Below are 25,231 nucleotides of genomic sequence, written 5' to 3'. Positions count from 1 at the left end.
GAAGAAAATATTGAGGAATCAGCTCAACAAACAGTAAAATTATTTGATTCGAATTTACCATATTCATTTAATTTTGTAATAAGTAATTTTGTTTATTCCGCATTTTTTGCTCAAAAGAATACAAGCGATATGTATTTAAGCTATTTAGAATTAATTCGAATTAAGGAAGAAGAAATAAACAAAAATATGGCCAATATCATTAAAATTTTTACCAAATACATAACACAAAACACAAAACACAAGTAATGAAACAAATTATCTAATTGAGAAAATGAATGAAAGATCTCTAATCGATGAAGATGTTATCAATCATATTTCAACTCATTACTTCGATCATAGAAAATCTAAAAAGTCTAAAGAATCATATCATACTAATTCTTTATCAAAATATTATTTTAATGAAAATTATGATGAACTTTCAAAAAATGATTGGGAACTTCATAAGCAATATATTAAAGAAGGACATAATCCAAATGAAATTGCGAAAACAATTCGAACTGATGAAATCGAAAAACTCCAAGAAATATCATCACAATATGATTTTAATTTTAATCAATTTATTGAATCATCACTTTATGAAAGATGTTCATTTATTAATACAGAAAATGTTACATTAATTGATTATGCAGCATTCTTTTCTTCTGTTAAATGTTTCAAATATTTACTTATGAATAACGCAATTGTAAAGAATACAGGAAAATATGCAGTTGCAGGTGGAAATGAAGAAATCATTCATTTATGTGAACAAAATCATTCATCATTTTTCGGTTCATGTGAAGCAGCAATTAAATTTCATCGAAATGATATTTTTAAATATATTTATGAAAAATAAATTAGAATCAGATTTAAATTAAAGAAAGATTGAGGAATTTATGTGTTTATGTGTTGAATATGGGAATTATAAAATTCTTTCTTTTTTAGAAGAGAAAGGATATGAAATTAAAGATTCCATTATTAATGAATCAGCAAAAAATGGAAATATATATCTTGTTAAAAAGTTTCTCCAAAGTAATAAGCCCCCAAATGATATTTTGATGAGTTCTTCTGAATCAGGAAATTTTGAGCTATTGAAATATATTCTTGAGATTAAAGGAATTGACGTTAATGCTCAAAATATTTATTATTTTTATTTAATATTTATTTTAATAATTTTATATTTCAAAATAATATTTGGAAATTATTTAAATTATTTAATACAGCACTTATGATTGCATCTTATAAAGATTATATAGAAATAGTTAAATTACTTCTTGAACAAGAAGGAATTGATATTAATGCTAAAGATAAAATTTATTTTAATAATTTGATACTTCAAAATAATATTTGGAAATTATTTAAATTATTTCAAACAGCACTTATATTAGCATCTTATTATGGTCATACAGAAATAGTTCAATTACTTCTTGAACAAAAAGGAATTGATGATAATACCAAAGATATTTATTTGTTTTATTTGATATTTATTTTATTAATTTGATATTTCAAAATAATATTTGGAAATTATTTCTATTATTTAAAACAGCACTTATTTTTGCATCTCAATGTGGTCATATAGAAATAGTTAAATTACTTCTTGAACAAGAAGGAATTGATATTAATGCTAAAGATATTTATTTGTTTAATCTAAAATTTATTTTAATAATTTTATATTTCAAAATAATATTTGGAAATTATTTAAAATATTTAAAACAGCACTTATATTAGCATCTTATTATGGTCATACAGAAATAGTTAAATTACTTCTTGAACAAGAAGGAATTGATATTAATGATAAAAATATTTATTTGTTTTATTTAATATTTATTTTATTAATTTTATATTTCAAAATAATATTAGGAAATTATTTCTATTATTTAATACAGCGCTTATTTGGTCATCTGAAAATAGTCATACAGAAATAGTTAAATTACTTCTTGAACAAGAAGGAATTGATATTAATGCTAAAGATAAAATTTATTTTAATAATTTTATATTTCAAAATAATATTTGGAAATTATTTAAATTATTTAAAACAGCACTTATATTAGCATCTTATAAAGGTTATACAGAAATAGTTAAAATGATTGAACAGAAAGAGACATAGATATTACAAATATTTTTTTCATTAAAAAATTTAATATTCCAAAGATGTGTATTAATTTCATTTAAAAGAAAAATATTTTTTTATATGTTTTAATAATAAAGTGTTTTAAAATTAACTTTCATAAATGTTAATGATTTCCAAGCTAAGTATCTTTTATCATTAATAACGAAATTCATAATATAGTAAAAGTTTTTATCATATTTAGTTATGCTTTTGCATTTTCTTCTCGGATTTCTAGATATCCTATTTAATTGAGGATGATTTGAATTCCTTCAAAGAGTTGTGAATATTTCAAAAATATTATCGAAAAGTTTTGTTATCAACAAAAAACATTATTTACAGTAAACTCATTGGGAAAGTTTTAGGAGAAATACATCAAAATTTATATGAAAATATTTGAGTTTTTAAGCACAAAGAAATCCATTTGAATATCATATACGAACATTCATCAATTTCTTCTTGACTGAAAGCTTCAACAAAATAATTTAAAGAATTCAAAAATGAAATTAATGTAAACGAAATATCATCTAAAGAACAATTATAAAAAATATCTTTAATTGTTTGAAATATGACAATTTTCACAATCTTGAAGCTAACATAAGCGCGGTCTTAAATAATTTGACGAATCTCCAAATATTATTTTGAAATAAAAAATTCTTAAAATAAACATTAAATAAAGTAAGCAAATTTCTTTTGCATTGATATCATTTTCGATTATTTTTGTGATTTCACTTTGATTATGTCCATCTTTAATATATTTCTTATGAAGCTCCTAATTATTCTTTGCTAATTTTTCAAAATTTTTCGAAAAAAATTCAATGTATTCTTTATTCTGTAATGTATGTGTTAAATTATGAAATTCTTTCAGTTTAAGTTTTGTAGTTTCTTCAATTGGTAAAAAATGTGCAAAATAAGGATTTTTTCGGTTTTCACATATTTTTTTTTTTATATGTAAGAATCTCTATAAAACATTCAATAAGTTTATTATAAGAATTATTATATGTTTCTTTTTCTTTAGTTTCAAGATATTTTAAAAAATTAAAGCATACCTTATAAATATTCTTTGAAACAAAATATGAATATAAAATTGAACAAATGATTAAATTATATGAAAATAGAAATTCTTTAAAATAATAAGTTAATGAAGTTTCAATTGTTTCATCAATATTTTCTTCATTTAAACCAAAAATTACTTGCTCAATATAATTTAATTTTTTAATGTTATCAATGTATTTCATTATAACAGTAGAACTTTGTTTTGCTCCCATTTATTTATAACTCAGAGAAATGTTGATAAAAACGATCGTTTGATTCACGAAAAGTTGACATTTATTCGAATGTCTCATAGAAAACATTGAATGATACAAAAGTAACTTTCATCGAGAAAAGTGACACCGCAATACAATTGACAATTTTACGTAAAATTATTTTGTCAATTTTCGATCGTTTTCCATTTAAACATTTGAATGCGATAAAAACCGAATTTTATTGAAAACAGTTTTCTATGTAACGATACAGAAATTCAATACGGCAAAACCGTTTCTTAAGAAAATTAAAAGTTTTCGATTTAACGTTTTAATGTTCGAATGTTTCACTTCCCTTCCTTTGGTTCAAACCATTTCGCAGCAACCACCATCTGATGACTTCTTGGCTGGCGCTGCTGCTGCTGGTGGATGAAGAACAATTTTGATCGCAGACTCAAAGACTTCTTTAAGATGATATTGTTTCAAAGCAGAACATTCAACATAATCATACGCTCCAATCTTGGCTTTCATTTCTTCACCGGTAGATGTAGAAATTGGTTCCATACCTTTGGATTTAAGTTCTTCTGCGTGTTCTTCAAACTCGTCTCGAAGATCACACTTCATACCAACTAAGATATATGGTGTAGTAGGACAATGTTCTTTAACTTCAGGAACCCACATGTTTTGAACATTTTCTAATGAAGTAGGTGAAACTAAAGAAAAGCAAAGAATAAAAACATCTGTTTGTGGATATGAAAGTGGTCGAAGTTTCTTATAATCTTCTTGCCCTGCTGTATCCCATAATTGTAAATTAATGGCTTGGTCTTCAACCATAACATTTGCACTATAGTTATCAAAAACAGTAGGAATATATTCACCTGGAAATGCATTAGTAGTATACGAAATCAATAAGCATGTCTTACCAACTGCACCATCACCAACAACAACACATTTAATGTGCTTCATAACAAATTATGTCATAACCGTCGAATCCCGTCTTTCAATACTTTACGTTCAATCTTTGTCATTTTTTGACACCCACCCCTAATTCATATTCAAAATTTGCCCTTTTCATCCCTTTTCTTTGAAATATAAAAAAACCGTAAAATCTTGTCTCTCTTGTTTTGATGATAATTTTTTCAGGATTTTATAAAATCTTAGGTTTTATTGATAGACTTATTTTGTATTAATTTAATTCTTTGCCTAATTTTATTTTTTACACAATATAAGTGAAGAAAATTTAATACGTCTGATTCTCCGATGATGCTTTTATTTCGAAAAATTTGCAAAACAAAAGATTCATAAAAAATAAATTTTGAATAAAAAATATTTCATACAGTTTTAAATGATTTAGAATAAAATTCACTTTAAATTTTTGTGTTCTTTTGATTTAAATTTATCAATATGTTATAAAGAAGATAATATCTGAATAGTTTTTTTTTATCAAATATTCACACTGCACAAATTTAGATAAAAGAGTTCATAAGTTGCCAATCATATTTAAATTAAAAAAAAAATTGGAAAACTACAATTTGAAATATTATTAACAAAAATTAAGATAAAAACACCAAATTATTTCTTCAGGTACATTAATAAGGTACTATATATTTTAAAAAAGTTTTCACTTAAGTGAAAAATGAATACGATTTTTGCTGATTCCTTTTGTGTAAATACAAAAGTGCCATTGTGTAAACCTCATTTTTAAATCATTGAAACCCACAAAAATACAAGAGTTCCAATTGTCACTTTTCAGCTTTTCAAAAGAAGATTTTAGCTCAACACATCACCTTAATGTCTATTCCCAAAGATCCCGAAGTCCCTGAATCATATAAGACATTAGCACAGCATTATGGTGATGGCTTTCACACAACTTCAATGTTAAAACAACAGAACTTCATTATTCCACCTTTATTCCAACCACAAATCCATAATACCTCTTCATTAAATGTTGGCATACAAACTATAATACCATCGAATCCAAACATTGAATATCAGACTAAACCAACTTCAATCCAGGTCAACATATCAAATGAAATTCCTGTGAAAATTATTTCTAACTCTAAAACAGTAACAGATACATTTGATACTGATTCTCAAGTTATGCTAACCAATGTTCATTCGGGAAATCAAATTCAAAGATCAGTCAAATTTCATGAGAAACTTCCTTTACCAGCCATTCCAAATGTTCCCAATGAATCACACGTGCAAAGGCCGGCCAATCCAATACCTTTCAACTCCAATCAAAGAGCAATATCAATTCAATCAATTCCAAGATCAGTTTCAGTTTTTAGTATAATTCAACAGCCAAAAGATCCAGCTCCGGAATATCCAGAGCCGAAGAAGTCTAGTAATGGTTTACCTCGAACTCGTGTTCCAAATCTTGAATTCAAACCACCCGAGCCAGTCTATTTCGATGACGAATCCGGGAAATATGGTGTCCGGTGCGTGTGTGGGCAAGCTCATTGCGATGGACTTTTAGTTCAATGTGACAAATGTAATTTCTGGTTACATGGAATTTGCGTTTGTGTCGCGCGCGAGCATCGTGATGAGCCTTTTTATTGTCCTTATTGTACCCGTCGAATAATACGGTGCGTCTGTGAAAATAATAATAAGTATGATGTGCCGATAGTTCAATGTGCATATTGTAAATATTGGGTCCATAAGTCATGTGAAAACTTATCATTTGGGCATATACCGATTTCATTTTTATGCCATAAATGTGGTGGAAATGAGTTTACATTTCCACATATTCGACCAAATTTTAAAGGGACCAACAAGACATCTTTTGTTGAATGTAATCGCTTTGAATTAATTCGTTCCATTCCAGAAGGGAAATTTCGGAATTTTATTATTTCTGATTTAAATCGAAGTGAATTACAATTACATGAAACGATTGATCGCTATTTCAATGTCTTTGCATATCATTTATTTCAACGCACACATGAATTTTGGAAAGTGTTTGTGGAATCACTTTCCTCATTATTGGATTGCGAGCAAAACGAAATTTTATCGCTCATCGATGAATTTGCTGTCACTTTTCTATACAACGCGAACGTTAAAAAGACATCAAAAGGAAGTTTACAAAAAATTGACAAGCCGCTGATAAGCGAATCGATAACATCATATGTATTGTCATTACAGCTTCCAAAGGTCGAAGACATTAATGAAAAACATATTTATAATAACAACATCACAAATTCTGTTTGTGTTACTGAGAATATTGATGAGGATGAGTTCATTTGTGATATACCTGGTTACATAATGCATATCGATGAAGTATATTCAGATGATGGTATCCCTTTGACATCAATTAGAATTTATAATACAGATTTAATTGTTGATGTTGAAGGATTTGAGTTTTCTGAATACGCGCAAAACATTCAGCGAAGTTTTAATTTTAATTGTATAACAAAGTTATATGCAGATATAGATGGGAATCCGAGAGTAGGAATTTTCGGTGTTAAGAATAAAGGACTGATTTTAGAAAAAAGAAACTCCTTACATGCAATCAACGCAAACTGTAAGTTGATGTTGCCTTTGGATGGTAACATTCCATATCCGATACCGATAATTGAATGGAAAACACAAAAAGTGAAACAAAAGCAGAAAAGTGTCACGAAAAATAAAGCTCAGAAAAAAAACGCGGAAATTTCAAAAACAGAAATTGATTTTAATATGTCGTTGTTGTCGGCATTTTGTAATGACATTATACCACCGTTGCCTATAGATTTGGTAAAAGAAAAGGAGTTGGCTAGAAACCATATGTCTTCAATCGTAAGAAATAGATCTGCAAGATCGGCTAAAAGACATGATGAAAAATAATGCGATGAAATTAGAGGTTTATAAACATTATTATTATGTGTAATTATTTTGTTTTTATTTGGAAAAAAATTATCTGCAACTTTTTCATAAAGGTGGCCGTTAACATACAACTATTTAGTGTGGGGAGTACCCCCAACAAGAAATCATTAATTTTTTGTACACAAAATATGCCACTAATATGAAAATGATAAATAAATCTTTTATTCTAATTATTAAATTAAAAAAATATTTAAAAAATTCATCAATTTGCAATTAAGAATGTGATTCTTGGGTTGCGTTTTCTTTTTTAAACATTAAAATGTATACTAAATATGTTGAAGTCTTTCCTATTCCATATGGAAGAAATATAACACTCAATCAATTTCAAATAAGCATCAAGAAAACTGATACTGTTCTGAAATGTCTCATACCTATTATTTCTTCATTTTTATTAAATTCATTTATATAAAAAACAGTAAAAAAATCAGAATAAAAACAGTAATAATTTGAATATATAAATATTGTATAATTATAATAAATAAATTCTGTTGTAACATAAGTGAATATTGAGTTTATATCAGAAATTGAATTTGTTAAAAAAGAGTTGAAAACGCTTAATGTTTGGCTATAGGATAATGAATATATCAATGTAAATGAACAAGAAATAGTTGAAACGAATTGTAAATTTTTGTTTGTTACAAATAAAGTGAAATATGTATTTGAATCAGAAAATGTAAATGTTTTACTTTGAGAATAAGTATTTGACTGTGAATATGAATTACTTTGTGAAAACGTATTCGATTCAATATATGAATTTGATTTGGCTAATGTAGAATATGTATTACTGCGTGTGAATGAAGGTGTTGCTGGAATACATTCATCAAATATCGTTTTGGTAATGTTAAGTTCTCCAAATGATTCACTCACATATGATGTTGATATTACAGTAACTGTATCTATTTGTGTGTTTTGGAATGCATTCACTCCAACAATTTGTTCACGCGTTCCATAATAATATATACATTTAAGTTGTACACAATTAAGAAATGCTGAATTGCAGATATTTTCAACATTTCCTGTAATATAAATTGATGTTAAATTCGTACAACTTTCAAATGCATTGTTACAAATAGTTGTAACTGTTTCTGGAATTGAAATGTAACTTAATTTTGTACATTCATAAAATGTATACTGTGAAATTTGTGGAATATTTCCAAGTTCAAATATTTCCAAACTTTTACAATTTCGAAATGCATAGTCACCAAGCGATGTAACTGAAGTCGGAGTGCTGAAAATTTTTAAACTTGAACAATAGCCAAATGCAGTTGACTCAATTGTCGTTAATTTATTTCCGACAATAATTGTTTCTAATTTAGTACAAAAATAAAGTCCATGTTCACATATTATTTCAATGCTTTCTCCAAGATCTATTGTTGTTAAACTTGAACATTGACTAAATCCATAAACACCAATCGTTGTTAATTTATTTCCAAAAATAATTGTTTGCAAACTTGAACAACGATAAAATGCAGAATACCCAATTGCCTCAATATTTTCCCCAAGATTTAATGTTTCCAAACTTGAACATTCTCGAAATGCATAATAACCAATTGACTCAACGTTTTCCCCAAGATTTAATGTTGCTAAACTTGAACAATATTGAAATGTATAATTCCCTCCTGATGTAATAATATTTGGGTAATAAAATATAATTGAATTTAATTTGCTACATATGCTAAATGCAAAATTTGGAATTTGCGCAATATTTCCAAATATTTCAACTGTTTCTAAATTAGAACACTCACTAAATGAAGAACTTCCAATTTTTGTAACCGATTCTCCAATTTCAACTGCTTTAGGGGATTCCCATTTGTAAAGAGCACTGTCTGGTACTTCTGTTAATCCATATGAAAAAATGATTTTTTCTGCAATAGTACTATACTTATTTTTGAAACTCGAATCTATTATATCACCACTTGCTATTATAAGTGTTTTTGTAGTTACAGACCATTGTTCTGATTTTGTCCGAATAAAAAGGATATAAATTAAAAATGGATAAAAAGATTGACTTTTAATTTTGTTGACTTTATTTTTGAGATGAATAAATTAATGAATAAATTAATAAGAAAAACAATATTTATTAGAAATAAAAATTTATTATTATGAAGATAATTCATATTTTTTCGTTGATTTTCAGATTGAAATAATGAATCAGATTTTCCAAAAACCAATTTTCTATAATTCATAATAGATTTGATGAGGTAGATATTTAACATTGTTAATAATAATGTAAATGATTTCCCTTGTTCTATAGTTTGTTTTAGTATTCACATCACATTAGGGTTATCCCCAGAAAAACTGACTTTCCATCGACTTCACTCTTTGAACGGCTACTATCGTATTTTTTCCCAAAAGCATCTTTTAACCAAGATTAAGTTTGACACAAAACGGAGTGAATTTCCTGATAGTATATAAATCAATTCTGTGAACATCAAGTAAAACCAGTCATTTAACCAAAATAAAAAATATATAGAATAAAGAACTAAAAGTGATTCCTAAAGTTCCAATAAAATTAATTATCGAATTAATGTGAAATATTAAAAGTAACATAAGATAAGGAAGGATGAATCAAATAATTTTTTTAAAATAACATGTTTATGAATGAATTATAAAAAATAAATTATCTAAGAAAAAATTATGTTGAAACATGTTTTTTACAAAAAACCATTTTTCAAAGATCTTCATCATATGCAAAATCAATCTCATCTTTCTTTTGAAGAAGAAGATCAATAATTTCATCATTTCCTAAATCATACGCAACATCAAGTGGTGAAGGAAGAAAGATAATTAAACTTCATTAATATAAAAACAAAAGAATCATTGATGAAACCGAACATTCTATATCAATGTCATCTCTTTCTAAAAGAAGTTGAACAATATCCACAAATTCTTTTTCACATGCAACAACTAATGCTGTTTTATTATATATAAATAAACCACAAGTTATTCAATAAAACTTGAAAAACATTAAATATATATCATATAAAAATAAAAAACATTAATATCAAATACATAAAATAAATACCAAAAAATACAAATTAATATCAAATTTTAAGAAAAAACAATAGAAAAAACAAATAAACTTTAAATAAAGAAAAGAGATTTCAAATGAAATGGATAAACACGTATATGAAATTCATTAAATAAACAGAATCTGCATTAACATCTATTTTTTCATGTGATAATAATAATTTTACAACATCATAATGTCCATTTTCACATGCAATATATAATGGCGTTTTCTAACTTAAAAATGAATATCAAATCAAAATAACAGACGAAAAATTAAGAAAAGAAATTCCAAATATTATTAAGAAACAAAAAAAATTATAAATAAACAATTATATTAGATAAAAAAGAACTCCAAATAAACAAAAGTAACTTTAAATCTATAAAAAGCAAACATTAAAAATATCATATAAACTTTAAATATTATAAAATAACAATTTCTATAAATTAAAAAAACTTCTAAAAGAAAAAAATTAACAGAAAAAAAATATAATAAACACAAGTTAAATTCACATCTATTTTTGGTTTTTGTAAAAGCAATTCTACGATTTCAGTAATTCCTTTTTCACAAGCAAAATGAAGAGGATAAGTTTGTAATAACAAAAATATATATCATTAAAAATATTTGAACACTTTTCACATTAACTTTACAATTAACATCTATTTTTATATTTTGAAGAAGAACTCTAATAACATCAATAAACCTGTTTTCACAAGCAATGTAAAGAGGTGACTTAAAATAAAGAAATAAACATTAAATTATATAAAATAATTTTACATAAATTAACTCGAATTTTTGGATTTTGACAAAGAAGCTTAACTACTTCTACAAAGCCTTTTTTACATGCAACAATAAGTGGTGTTTCAAAAGAAAAATTGAAACATCAGAATATATAAACAAATTTTAAATAATGTAAATAAACATAAAATTCGTTTGGATTGATTTTGTACCATTTAAGAATTTCTTTTACAAGTTCTACTTGATTATTTTTACATGCAATATGAAGAACAGTATTATAACTTAAAATTATACATTATTATAATAAAATCAACATAAAGTTTCTTATATAAAAGAAAAAAACGCCGAAAAAAGTAAAGAAATTCTATTTTCAATTCTTTTGTTCAGATCAAAATGACAATTTTGAATAAGACAACACGCAATTTCAAACTCCTTATCCGCACATGCATACTCAAGTAGATTCAAAAATAAATAAAATAAAGATCATCAAATTATCATATCAAACAACTGTATTACTATAATTAAAATTTTCACTTTTAATAAGAAGAAATGCGATTTCTTTAAAACCTTTTTCAATTGCATAATGTATTGGCTGCTTAAAAAATTGGATTTAACATTAAATAAAATCATGAAAAATGGAAAAAATTATAGAAACCAATTAAAATAGGATTAAATATCAGATAAGTTTTGATTAATATTTCTAAATCGTAAAAGAAGTCTTACAATTTCAGTATACCCTTTTTGAGTTGCATAATGAAAAGCTGTTTTAAATATGAAAATAAAACAAATAACAAAATAAAAAAACATCTTTATCATTTCCAGCTTTTACACTTGAAATAACTTTATTTTGTTCTAATGACAAAATGAAATCAATAATATAAATGTTTCCTTGTCTAGCAGCAGTAATAATAACAAGTGGATCAACAGTTTTTGTTTCGTTTTCGATCAAAAACATAAACACCTCGAAGTTATAATATTCTATACATTTTGTAATCATATGATTAATAAAATCGATATTATTATCTCTTGATTCGAAAAGATAAAAGAATACGTCATTTTGATGATATTCAATAGCAGTATTAAATGCACTTGAAGAAAATTCAACACCATTTTGTTCACATATTCGAATGATTTCAATATTTCCACCTGCAACAGGAAATTTTTCATTTACTATTGCACCATTTAATATTAAATACTTGAAACATTTTACAGATCCGAAAAATGCACAATAATTTATAAGAGAAACAGATATTACACATGAATATTGTTCATATAAAGATACTTCAATTCTTTGATTGAGGTCAAAATGTGGTTCAGATGCAATTTGTTGAAGTTCATCGCATTCATCATTCAACAGTATTTGTGCAATTTGTGATTGATTAATTCCTTTTTTTATATATTGTAGATGTAATTTCCAATCATCTTTCTTAAGAACAGAATACATTCCCGGATTTTTTGGAAAATATTGGAATTTCATTCGATTAAATATTTCTTTTGAAATGTTTTCATTATAAAAATGCGCAAAATAAAATGTTCGCTTTTGAATTTGATCAGGCGTTATCAATCCATAATCAAGCATTAGAGATAACATATGATTTGCTTCATGTTCATATGATGACTTATTCATAAATTGAGTAAATAAATTTCTTATTTCTTCAATGTGTTCAGAAATCATTTTAATAAACTCAATACATTCGTTTGCAGAATTACGCTTAGAAAGATACGATTGAAATAAAAGTCTACATAATAATACATTGAAAATATGACTATTTTTTTGGTCGTAAATTTGAAGAACAGAATTAACAGATGCTTCACATGAATCAGATGAAATAGAAAAAATAATATCTTCAAGTTTGAGTAATAAATTTATACTATTATTTTCCTGAGAAATATCTTGAAAAGTCTTGCTTGTTACGGTTTTAGGCATTTAGAATTGTGGCACCTTAACGATATCATTCAAAAAGTGAATATCAAATTTATCGGTCGATTAGCAATTCTTCATTCTTGGTTTTATATGTTTACGATTTTTAGAAATAAAAAAGAATAAGAATGTTTTCTTTGCATGATTTTAAGTCAAAGTCAGGAAAATTTTAGTAGACATCGATTTACACCAAAATAAAATTAGAGACAACAAAGGATTAAATTTATATACTTATTGATGAAAAACAGATATAAAAACTCTATTTTTATGTAACATACAAATATAAGAGAAAAAAAAATCATTGTTATGCTTATGTTGAACGTATTCTAATTTCTTATTTTGAATCCAAATTATGAACTTTACATATCATCGATGATGAATAAAGTTGTGACAACTACAATCGATCATCGGTATAATCTGGTTATTTTTATCAATCTTATACATTATGCATGTATTCTGATTCATGAAATCAAAAAATTTATTTCACCAAAACTCATTTTAATGTGTAATAAACAAAGAATGTTTTGACTAACTTGAAAGATAAAATTTTAAAATATTTTATATTATACATATAATATCTCGAAAATTAAAATGGAACGTTGGGATAATTTCACAAACAAGAAACTGGAAATTCCTATATCTTGATAGAAATGATTTTCCATTACCGAATTTGAAATTTGCCATTTCTTCATACACAAATTTAATTCAATTTTTGAATTAACAATACGACAAAATCAAACAGCTAAAACATACATTCATCATGTTTTTTTTAAAAAAAACCAATGAAATAAAGAAAACTAAAAAGAATATTAATTAAAATATTATGTACATATAAAACTAATCAATAAAGATGTAAAAAAGAAAGATAGATTTTACGGTTTTTTTATATTTCAAAGAAAAGGGATGAAAAGGGCAAATTTTGAATATGAATTAGGGGTGGGTGTCAAAAAATGACAAAGATTGAACGTAAAGTATTGAAAGACGGGATTCGACGGTTATGACATAATTTGTTATGAAGCACATTAAATGTGTTGTTGTTGGTGATGGTGCAGTTGGTAAGACATGCTTATTGATTTCGTATACTACTAATGCATTTCCAGGTGAATATATTCCTACTGTTTTTGATAACTATAGTGCAAATGTTATGGTTGAAGACCAAGCCATTAATTTACAATTATGGGATACAGCAGGGCAAGAAGATTATAAGAAACTTCGACCACTTTCATATCCACAAACAGATGTTTTTATTCTTTGCTTTTCTTTAGTTTCACCTACTTCATTAGAAAAATGTTCAAAACATGTGGGTTCCTGAAGTTAAAGAACATTGTCCTACTACACCATATATCTTAGTTGGTATGAAGTGTGATCTTCGAGACGAGTTTGAAGAACACGCAGAAGAACTTAAATCCAAAGGTATGGAACCAATTTCTACATCTACCGGTGAAGAAATGAAAGCCAAGATTGGAGCGTATGATTATGTTGAATGTTCTGCGTTGAAACAATATCATCTTAAAGAAGTCTTTGAGTCTGCGATCAAAATTGTTCTTCATCCACCAGCAGCAGCAGCGCCAGCCAAGAAGTCATCTGATGGTGGTTGCTGCGAAATGGTTTGAACCAAAGGAAGGGAAGTGAAACATTCGAACATTAAAACGTTAAATCGAAAACTTTTAATTTTCTTAAGAAACGGTTTTGCCGTATTGAATTTCTGTATCGTTACATAGAAAACTGTTTTCAATAAAATTCGGTTTTTTATCGCATTCAAATGTTTAAATGGAAAACGATCGAAAATTGACAAAATAATTTTACGTAAAATTGTCAATTGTATTGCGGTGTCACTTTTCTCGATGAAAGTTACTTTTGTATCATTCAATGTTTTCTATGAGACATTCGAATAAATGTCAACTTTTCGTGAATCAAACGATCGTTTTTATCAACATTTCTCTGAGTTATAAATAAATGGAAGCAAAACAAAGTTCGACTGTTATAATGAAATACATTGATAACATTAAAAAATTAAATTATATTGTGCAAGTAATTTTTAATTTAAATGAAGAAAATATTGATGAAACAATTGAAACTTCATTAACTTATTATTTTAAAGAATTTCTATTTTCATATAATTTAATCATTTGTTCAATTTTATATTCATATTTTGTTTCAAAGAATATTTATAAGGTATGCTTTAATTTTTTAAAATATCTTGAAACTAAAGAAAAAGAAACATATAATAATTCTTATAATAAACTTATTGAATGTTTTATAGAACTTCTTACATATAAAAAAAAAATATGTGAAAACCGAAAAAATCCTTATTTTGCACATTTTTTACCAATTGAAGAAACTACAAAACTTAAACTGAAAGAATTTCATAATTTAACACATACATTACAGAATAAAGAATACATTGAATTTTTTTCGAAAAATTTTTGAAAAATTAGCAAAGAATAATTAGGAGCTTCATAAGAAATATATTAAAGATGGACATAATCAAAGTGAAATCACAAAAATAATCGAAAATGATATCAATGTAAAAGAAATTTGCTTACTTTATTTAATGTTTATTTTAAGAATTTTTTATTTCAAAATAATATTTGGAGATTCGTCAAATTATTTAAGACCGCGCTTATGTTAGCTTCAAGATTGTGAAAATTGTCATATTTCAAACAATTAAAGATATTTTTTATAATTGTTCTTTAGATGATATTTCGTTTACATTAATTTCATTTTTGAATTCTTTAAATTATTTTGTTGAAGCTTTCAGTCAAGAAGAAATTGATGAATGTTCGTATATGATATTCAAATGGATTTCTTTGTGCTTAAAAACTCAAATATTTTCATATAAATTTTGATGTATTTCTCCCTAAAACTTTCCCAATGAGTTTACTGTAAATAATGTTTTTTGTTGATAACAAAACTTTTCGATAATATTTTTGAAATATTCACAACTCTTTGAAGGAATTCAAATCATCCTCAATTAAATAGGATATCTAGAAATCCGAGAAGAAAATGCAAAAGCATAACTAAATATGATAAAAACTTTTACTATATTATGAATTTCGTTATTAATGATAAAAGATACTTAGCTTGGAAATCATTAACATTTATGAAAGTTAATTTTAAAACACTTTATTATTAAAACATATAAAAAAATATTTTTCTTTTAAATGAAATTAATACACATCTTTGGAATATTAAATTTTTAATGAAAAAATATTTGTAATATCTATGTCTCTTTCTGTTCAATCATTTTAACTATTTCTGTATAACCTTTATAAGATGCTAATATAAGTGCTGTTTTAAATAATTTAAATAATTTCCAAATATTATTTTGAAATATAAAATTATTAAAATAAATTTTATCTTTATCATTAATATCAATTCCTTTTTGTTCAAGAAGTATTTTAACTATTTCTGTATGACCATAATAAGATGCTAATATAAGTGCTGTTTGAAATATTTTAAATAATTTCCAAATATTATTTTGAAATATAAAATTATTAAAATAAATATTAAATAAAACAAATAAATATTTTTATCATTAATATCAATTCCTTCTTGTTCAAGAAGTAATTTAACTATTTCTGTATGACCATAATAAGATGCTAATATAAGTGCTGTTTTAAATAATTTAAATAATTTCCAAATATTATTTTGAAGTATCAAATTATTAAAATAAATTTTATCTTTATCATTAATATCAATTCCTTTTTGTTCAAGAAGTAATTTAACTATTTCTGTATAACCTTTATAAGATGCTAATATAAGTGCTGTTTTAAATAATTTAAATAATTTCCAAATATTATTTTGAAATATAAAATTATTAAAATAAATATTAAATAAAACAAATAAATATTTTTATCATTAATATCAATTCCTTCTTGTTCAAGAAGTAATTTAACTATTTCTGTATGACCATAATAAGATGCTAATATAAGTGCTGTTTTAAATAATTTAAATAATTTCCAAATATTATTTTGAAATATAAAATTATTAAAATAAATTTTATCTTTATCATTAATATCAATTCCTTTTTGTTCAAGAAGTAATTTAACTATTTCTATACAACCTTTATTAGATGCTATAATAAGTGCTGTATTAAATAATTTGAATAATTTCCAAATATTATTTTGAAATATAAAATTATTAAAATAAATATTAAATAAAACAAATAAATATTTTTATCATTAATATCAATTCCTTCTTGTTCAAGAAGTAATTTAACTATTTCTGTATGACCATAATAAGATGCTAATATAAGTGCTGTTTTAAATAATTTAAATAATTTCCAAATATTATTTTGAAATATAAAATTATTAAAATAAATTTTATCTTTATCATTAATATCAATTCCTTTTTGTTCAAGAAGTAATTTAACTATTTCTGTATAACCTTTATAAGATGCTAATATAAGTGCTGTTTTAAATAATTTAAATAATTTCCAAATATTATTTTGAAATATAAAATTATTAAAATAAATATTAAATAAAACAAATAAATATCTTTAGCATTGATATCAATTTTTTCTTGTTCAAGAAGTAATTTAACTATTTCTGTATGACCATAATAAGATGCTAATATAAGTGCTGTTTTAAATAATTTAAATAATTTCCAAATATTATTTTGAAATATTAAATTATAAAAATAAATTTCAAATAAAACAAATAAATATTTTTAGCATTAATATCAATTCCTTCTTGTTCAAGAAGTAATTTAACTATTTCTGTATGACCTTCATAAGATGCATTCATAAGTGCTGTTTGAAATAATTTAAATGATTTCCAAATATTACTTTGAAATAAGAAATTATTATAACAAATGTTAAATAAAACAAATAAATAGTTTTAGCATTGATGTCAATTCCTACTTGTTCAAGAAGTAATTTAACGATTTCTGTATGACCATTTGAAGATGCTATTATAAGTGCTGTATTAAATAATTTAAATAATTTCCAAATATTATTTTGAAATATAAAATTATTAAAATAAATATTAAATAAAACAAATAAATATTTTTAGCATTAATATCAATTCCTTCTTGTTCAAGAAGTAATTGAACTATTTCTGTATGACCATAATAAGATGCTAATATAAGTGCTGTTTTAAATAATTTAAATAATTTCCAAATATTATTTTGAAATATAAAATTATTAAAATAAATTTTAGATTCAACAAATAAATATCTTTAGCATTAATATCAATTCCTTTAATCTCAAGAATATATTTCAATAGTTCATAATTTCCTGATTCAGAAGAACTCATCAAAATATCATTTGGGGGCTTATTACTTTGGAGAAACTTTTTAACAAGATATATATTTCCATTTTTTGCTGATTCATTAATAATGGAATCTTTAATTTCATATCCTTTCTCTTCTAAAAAAGAAAGAATTTTATAATTCCCATATTCAACACATAAACACATAAATTCCTCAATCTTTCTTTCATTTAAATCTGATTCTAATTTATTTTCATAAATATATTTAAAAATATCATTTCGATGAAATTTAATTGCTGCTTCACATGAACCGAAAAATGATGAATGATTTTGTTCACATAAATGAATGATTTCTTCATTTCCACCTGCAACTGCATATTTTCCTGTATTCTTTACAATTGCGTTATTCATTAATAAAAATTTGAAACATTTAACAGAAGAAAAGAATGCTGCATAATCAATTAATATAACATTTTCTGTATTAATAAATGAACATCTTTCATAAAGTGATGATTCAATAAATTGATTAAAATTAAAATTATTTTGTGATGATATTTCTTGGAGTTTTTCGATTTCATCATTTCGAATTGTTTTCGCAATTTCATTTGGATTATGTCCTTCTTTAATATAATGCTTATGAAGTTCCCAATCATTTTTTGAAAGTTCATCATAATTTTCATTAAAATAATATTCTGATAAAGAATTAGTATGATATGATTCTTTAGACTTTTTAGATTTTCTATGATCGAAGTAATGAGTTGAAATATGATTGATAACATCTTCATCGATTAGAGATCTTTCATTCATTTTCTCAATTAGATAATTTGTTTCATTACTTGTGATTTGTGTTATGTATTTGGTAAAAATTTTAATGATATTGGCCATATTTTTGTTTATTTCTTCTTCCTTAATTCGAATTAATTCTAAATAGCTTAAATACATATCGCTTGTATTCTTTTGAGCAAAAAATGCGGAATAAACAAAATTACTTATTACAAAATTAAATGAATATGGTAAATTCGAATCAAATAATTTTACTGTTTGTTGAGCTGATTCCTCAATATTTTCTTCAGTTAAATTAAATATTATTTGATTTAGCTCTGTTAGTGGTTCCATTTGTTTATAACTGAAGTTTATGAGAACAAAAAAATTTCTATGCATTACAACGGAGGTTAACATTCAATGAAATTGCTAAACGCATGTGCCAAAAGCAAAAAAGGGTATCGGTAAAACCGTTTATTTATTTATATTAAATCAAACATTAAACTAAATAAAGAAATATTTTTAGTATTTATATCAATTTCTTTTTGTTTAAGAAATAGTTTAACTATTTCGGTCTTACCATAATAAGATGCGATCATAAGTGCTGTTTGAAATAATTTGAAGAATTTCCAAATATTATTTTGAAATATCAAATCCATCGGTTATCATTTTCAGTCATCAAATTGTTAAATTCATTGTTCACATCTTCGTGATTTCCTCCCATATCTGATGATGTGTTATTATTTATGTTTAAAACAATTTAATTTTCGTTGATTCTTATTTCTCTCCAACATAAATATTATAAACGTTCAAAAAATTTGCACTTTTATTCAGAAAAGCACAAATGGAAGTAAGAATTGATTGATTTCTCCAAAAGTGCCGTTTTTTTTCAATGGCATGCAAAATATTCAAAAAGTGGAAATACAGAGGATAATTGGTCATATCAAGACGATAGAAAAGTGGCGATTTGTTAAAACCTTTATTCTTGATATGTGAATGGACATGCTGCAACTTCTTCTGTTTCATCTACATTCCATGGCTCGTTAATATCCATTAACTTAGCGTTTGCAATTGCTGTTTCAACCATTTTATCTATATCTAATTTTGATTCTGCTAAATCTGTATCTTCAATTGTTGGTTGGGTAACAACTCGTTTTGGAAGCATGTGTGAACAACAATCACCTCCAGGAAGCACTGAAATGTCATGTGTTCCAATTTTTCTTGCTTTCTTTAAAATCTGTTCTTTTGAAAATCCAATAAGAGGACGCATTACCAAAAAAGGTGAAATAGCAGCTTGGATCGCAGTCATGCTCTCCATAGTTTGAGATGCAACCTGTCCAAGGTTATCACCTGTAGTTAAAGATAAACATTTATGTTTTTCTCCAATCTTTTTCGCAACACGAAACATTAAGCGGCGATATAAAGTTACTCTAAACCTTTCTGGTGCATCAGTAGCGATTTGGCGCTGGAGTTCTCCAATTGGAACCGCATAAAATTTCGTTGGGCCACCCCAAGCCGATAGAGTTTGAACGATTTGACGAATTTTCGATATTGATGATTTCCACTCTCCGAATGGAGCTGAATGGAAGTGAACATAAGTAAGAGAGCACCCTCGACTAAGAGCCATCCATGAAGCAACAGGGGAATCAAAGCCTCCACTAAGAAGCATAACTGTACCACCTGACGATTTAACAGGAAGACCTTTTGCACCAGGTATCTTTTCGTAAAAGAAATGGATGCAATTTGTTTTGACTTCAATATATATGGTCGTTTCGGGATTTTTAACATCAACAGGAATTTTGAGACTTTCAAAAACAGCACCACCAACCTGACTTGAAATTTGCATAGAATTCAATGGGAATTTCTTGTACTGTCGCTTGGTTTCAACCTTAAAGCTTTTGACATTATGCTGTTGGTGATACAATTTGAATTTTTCTAAAATAGTGGACTTTAACACATCAATATCAAGTGCGCACTTGTAATAACGGCTAAAGTTAGCAACACCAAAAACTTTTTTGGAAATTTCAATAACCTTTTCTTCTTCTTCAGGATCACAACTAACATATATTTCCAAATATGCACCATTGACTTTTGCGGATTTAACACCGCCAGCTTTGAGTTGTTTTGCGATGTTATCTTTCATTATATTTAAGAAATGATTTCGGTTCTTTCCTTTTAACCAAAGTTCATGAGGGTGATAAAGAATGAAAGTCTTTTTGTCGTCCTCTTCAGTTGTTGGCTTTGCTTCTTTTTTTGCGTCTTCTTTTTCCATGATGAATTATGTACGACCAATTGGAAGCGAACGTTTAGAAAATCAAGATTTGTAAAGCTTTCAATCCAAATTCTTCTGTTGTTGCAAATTCGCAAAAGAGTATTTTTGTTGTCATTAGGCATCATTGGTTTATTTATGAATATTTTAGGTTCTGTTCATATAAGAAAAAAATTATTAAATAATTATTTAATATAGACTTTTAACAATGTGTCACTTATGTTAATCTTGGGCTTAAATAAACCCCATTTCCACTTTCTTGTAACATCGTTTGCCCTATAATTGTTCCTTGTTGATTTTCGTTAATTCCTTCATGATTTGGGTCAATAAGCCCCATCACATGCTTTTGCAGCACGTCATTAGGTATCATCGGCCCAATGTATTCGGGGAATTCATTAATTGGCTCAAGTGGTGTCAATGTTTTAGTGAACATGTTATACACCATTTGATGCTTGAATGTTATAAATGCTCTTCTAAAGTATTTTTCATATTCACTTGGGACCCCATAGCGTGGGGAACTACGTAATACTCTTAAAATTTGTCCAATCGTTTGATATTGTTTGACAAGTTCATATGCTGTCTTTGGTCCGACCATTCTAATATGCGGTGTATAATCACATCCGCAAAGAATGCAAAACGTAAGGAACTCATCGCGTGACATTTGGAGTTCTTGAAGAACTTCGTCAATACGAATACAATCTGCATACATTTGATCATTAAGTTTAAGCAATGTAATGGGCGAAAAATGCGCAATCATATCAGAGTCTTCTGTTAAGACGCCTTGGGCAATTCCATTGTTAACTAAAAATGTAAGTTGCGCATCAGCTTCATAAGGTGCAACAACGAATGGAATTTGCTGTGATCGAAGATAATTAAGTACTGTTTGAACAGTTTCGAATTTGATTGAAATTGCCTGATTATAATAGTTGGTAATATCACCTGGTGAGCGTGATTTGAGAGCTTGTTGAATATGATTCGAGGCATTTTCCTTGATTTGTCTTCTACCTTCATTGGTTTCGTACTTCGCGGGAAGAGGTCTGCCATCAAATACAAAAAAAAGTTTGATACCAAGAGCTTGAAGTGATTTTATCCTCTTAACACAGAAATTCAATATTTTTGGAGTTGCAGGATTATGGTATAACTCTTCTGAACATGAATAAGCGGCTTTATACATCCATGTGAAACCATCAACAGCTAGAGTCATTCCAGAAAATTGAGACATGTGAACAGAATGTGTTACTTTTTCGAGAAATGGGAGGAGTGCTTTTATACCCATATTTCCTTTTTGGGGTTTGAAAAAATGCCTGAAGTTGTAACGGCGGCTTTTTTCTTTGCTTTTTCATCGTATTAATTCAATGAATTGGGCCATCCAAAAATGGAACACATCTAGCATGAAGACAACACTATTCATCAATAAATTTTTTATTTTATCTGAATTGTGTCTATCACGTTACTTATTTATGCACATATGTCATAATGTTTTTTTTTTTGAAAATTTTAATTCTTATTATGCTAATTTGCTTTGCTAACCTACTGAACAATCATCACAAAGGTAAACAATTTAGAAAACATTTTTGAAATGCTAGTATAAATTGACGACCCAGATTTAAATTGATCAAATTGATATTAATTTATACATCTTTAATTAACAGTATTTAAATTATGCAAGTCTCACTAATATTAATGATTAATCATATTTAAATGGTTATTAGCCAAATTAAAGAAAAGCTTTTTCTCTTCCAAGTTGTGAGGTGCTTGGATTTATTAAACGTGCAAATGTTGGATGAAGGGAATACAGTTTTAGACAAGACTTTATATCTTGAAAGTACAAAAGAATGGGGTTTATCACTCTTGTCTGAATTTAACTCTTCTGTGTCACTAGAATTAAATAACAAATATAAATTTAATTATTATATAAATCTTCTTGAAGAAGCACAACCTCATGATCTTGAAAAAACGATTGAAGGTATTGTAGATTCGTTTACATGGGGTAATAATAACACAGGAAATGAGATAGAAACACAAACAAGATTACAATTCTTATTTTTAATTTTAAAATTTAAGCATGCTCTTTATCCTTTTCCTCAAAATAGCAAGCAAATTCTGTTCCAGCTTGAAAATAAAACTTTAACTCCTCAAAGAACTCCACGATATTTTAAAAGAACACATAAAAAATCAGATGTTTCTAAAAGCATATCATTAACTTTTGTTTCTCCTACAAAGACTGACAAACCAATTTGTAGAATTTGTGAATGTCCAATAATTTCATCAAATTTTGAAACACATATCAAATGTTGTCTTAAATGCCATTCCATGAAACTCGAGTGGCAGCAACTGAATCAATCAATTTTGGAGTCATCGCCACCAGAAATCAAAAAATCAATTGATCAATTAATTAATGGTTCCACTTTTACATCAAAATTATCATTATATTTATCAGAAAAATTCATAAAAAGTATTAATGATGGACAAATCAATGTTTCACCGCATTTATCTGATCTTATTCGCCGGCGCCATAATCTTATGAAAAAAGTTATTGTTTATTCTCAAAAAGCAGTTGAATCTATTGACTGCGAAGATTCTCCTAATCTAATTGATGGATATTTAATGCCTCCATTACCACCACCTCGTTTGGGCGATTTTGAGATAATTGCACCAATTTCACGTGGTGCATTTGGATCAGTATTTCTATGTTCTCGTAAGCAAACTGGTGATATCTATGCTCTCAAAGCCATTTTAACCGATACATTTCATGCCGATGATAATTTTTTAGATACTGAACGAGAGATTATGTGTCGAGCAAATCATCCATCAATAGTATCACTTTATTGGTCATTTCGAGCTGGTTCCACCATTTTCTTTGTTATGAATTTTGCGTGTGGAGGAGATTTATTTTCACTTTTAGAGTCTGTCGGAAACCTAGAAGAAGACATTGCGATATTTTATCTCGCCGAGTTAATCATAGCTGTTGATTACTTGCATTCCTTAGGTGTAGTTCATTGCGACTTAAAACCAGCAAACACACTTTTGTCTACAACAGGTCACTTACAGCTGACAGATTTCGGTTTGAGTAAAGTTGGGGCGGAGCAACGCGAGTTTAAACGGTCGTTTCTGTTCAGGTTTTCAAGCCAAAACACAACAAATTTACAGCATAATGAAAATCTAAACAAGAGAATCATTGGAACTCCGTACTACATAGCCCCTGAAAGCTTGTTGAAAGGGGAATATTCTAATGCTACTGATTGGTGGTCAGTAGGAGTTATAGCTTATGAATTAGTTATTGGGGAACCGCCATTTATGGGAGACAATGAATCACAAATATTTTCTAATATTGTAAAAGGTGAATTTAGTTGGCCAAATGATGTCGAAATTAGTGATGAATATAAACAATTTGTGAACAAATTACTACAATTAAACCCAGAAACAAGGCCTGAAATTAACGAATTAAAGGACTCCAAAATCTTCAAGAATATAAACTTCGATTCGATTTATAACTCGGAAGCGCCTTTCATACCTGAGCTAAAGGACATCACTGATTTATCATATTTTGCTAACGCGTATAAAAATATAAATATTTCAACAAACGATTTCGAGGAGTTACGGACCGAAACCAAAAACAGAGATAAACCAGACGAGTGGTGCTGCACAAACATAGCTGCGCTGTCTGAGAAGAACAAAGAAGTGCTGCGGGAAATGAAAAAGAAATCATGAAACTGCATTGTAATGCAGAAGATAAAGAAATTTAATTTTTATAACATGAAGAGCATTCGCTTTAATACACATTCGATGAAACGAAAATGCTTTTGTTTTGCATTTTCGATGAAATAATAGCAATGCTATTGTCATGAATGCATTGATAGTTACAATGATTATTTTGTTCACCAATTTCAAAAAAAAGTCATTTCAAATCGTCGATAATTCATAGCTATCGGTCGCATCGATTCTCAAATTTTCAGACAAATTTGCGTTGAATCTGAAGTTGTTTTTTTCATTATGACGAAACCGTTTATTTTCCCAAACGTAATTTTTCCATTTATTTCTTTGTTAAAGTAAATATTAAAACGACCAATGTAAGAACGAATACTTCATAGTAAATTGTATTGTTAATTCTCTTTTCGCTTTGTCGTGTG

At 26.6% G+C, this 25,231-nt stretch overlaps 6 protein-coding genes across 6 annotated transcripts; 3 read left to right on the top strand and 3 right to left on the bottom strand.

Annotated features, from left to right (window-relative positions):
- Positions 1 to 3,693: 3,693 nt before the first annotated feature.
- GO595_010441 (Ras-related C3 botulinum toxin substrate 1) lies at positions 3,694 to 4,293 on the bottom strand (the record flags this gene model as incomplete). The annotated part of the gene is made up of 1 exon (XM_067913120.1): positions 3,694 to 4,293. One exon carries the CDS (start codon positions 4,291 to 4,293, stop codon positions 3,694 to 3,696), a length of 600 nt encoding a protein of 199 aa, XP_067769179.1.
- An 825-nt stretch (positions 4,294 to 5,118) lies between these two features.
- GO595_010440 (PHD-finger family protein) lies at positions 5,119 to 7,149 on the top strand (the record flags this gene model as incomplete). The annotated part of the gene is made up of 1 exon (XM_067913119.1): positions 5,119 to 7,149. The coding sequence occupies one exon, from the start codon at positions 5,119 to 5,121 to the stop codon at positions 7,147 to 7,149; it is 2,031 nt and encodes a 676-aa protein (XP_067769178.1).
- Positions 7,150 to 14,155: 7,006 nt separating this feature from the next.
- Positions 14,156 to 14,470, top strand: GO595_010439 (Ras-related C3 botulinum toxin substrate 1; the record flags this gene model as incomplete). Its single annotated transcript, XM_067913118.1, has 1 exon — positions 14,156 to 14,470. One exon carries the CDS (start codon positions 14,156 to 14,158, stop codon positions 14,468 to 14,470), a length of 315 nt encoding a protein of 104 aa, XP_067769177.1.
- A 5,341-nt stretch (positions 14,471 to 19,811) lies between these two features.
- GO595_010438 (tRNA 4-thiouridine(8) synthase ThiI) lies at positions 19,812 to 21,104 on the bottom strand (the record flags this gene model as incomplete). The annotated part of the gene is made up of 1 exon (XM_067913117.1): positions 19,812 to 21,104. One exon carries the CDS (start codon positions 21,102 to 21,104, stop codon positions 19,812 to 19,814), a length of 1,293 nt encoding a protein of 430 aa, XP_067769176.1.
- A 214-nt stretch (positions 21,105 to 21,318) lies between these two features.
- Positions 21,319 to 22,377, bottom strand: GO595_010437 (XPG I-region family protein; the record flags this gene model as incomplete). The annotated part of the gene is made up of 1 exon (XM_067913116.1): positions 21,319 to 22,377. One exon carries the CDS (start codon positions 22,375 to 22,377, stop codon positions 21,319 to 21,321), a length of 1,059 nt encoding a protein of 352 aa, XP_067769175.1.
- A 1,037-nt stretch (positions 22,378 to 23,414) lies between these two features.
- GO595_010436 (kinase-like protein) lies at positions 23,415 to 24,812 on the top strand (the record flags this gene model as incomplete). Its single annotated transcript, XM_067913115.1, has 1 exon — positions 23,415 to 24,812. One exon carries the CDS (start codon positions 23,415 to 23,417, stop codon positions 24,810 to 24,812), a length of 1,398 nt encoding a protein of 465 aa, XP_067769174.1.
- Positions 24,813 to 25,231: the final 419 nt, after the last annotated feature.

This window comes from Histomonas meleagridis, assembly GCF_020186115.1.
Source record: "Histomonas meleagridis strain 2922-C6/04-10x chromosome Unknown scaffold_61, whole genome shotgun sequence".
In the NCBI taxonomy this organism is placed as follows: domain Eukaryota; phylum Parabasalia; order Tritrichomonadida; family Dientamoebidae; genus Histomonas; species Histomonas meleagridis.
Note: the sequence above shows the minus strand (reverse complement) of the source record. Positions and strands in the feature narration are given on the sequence as shown.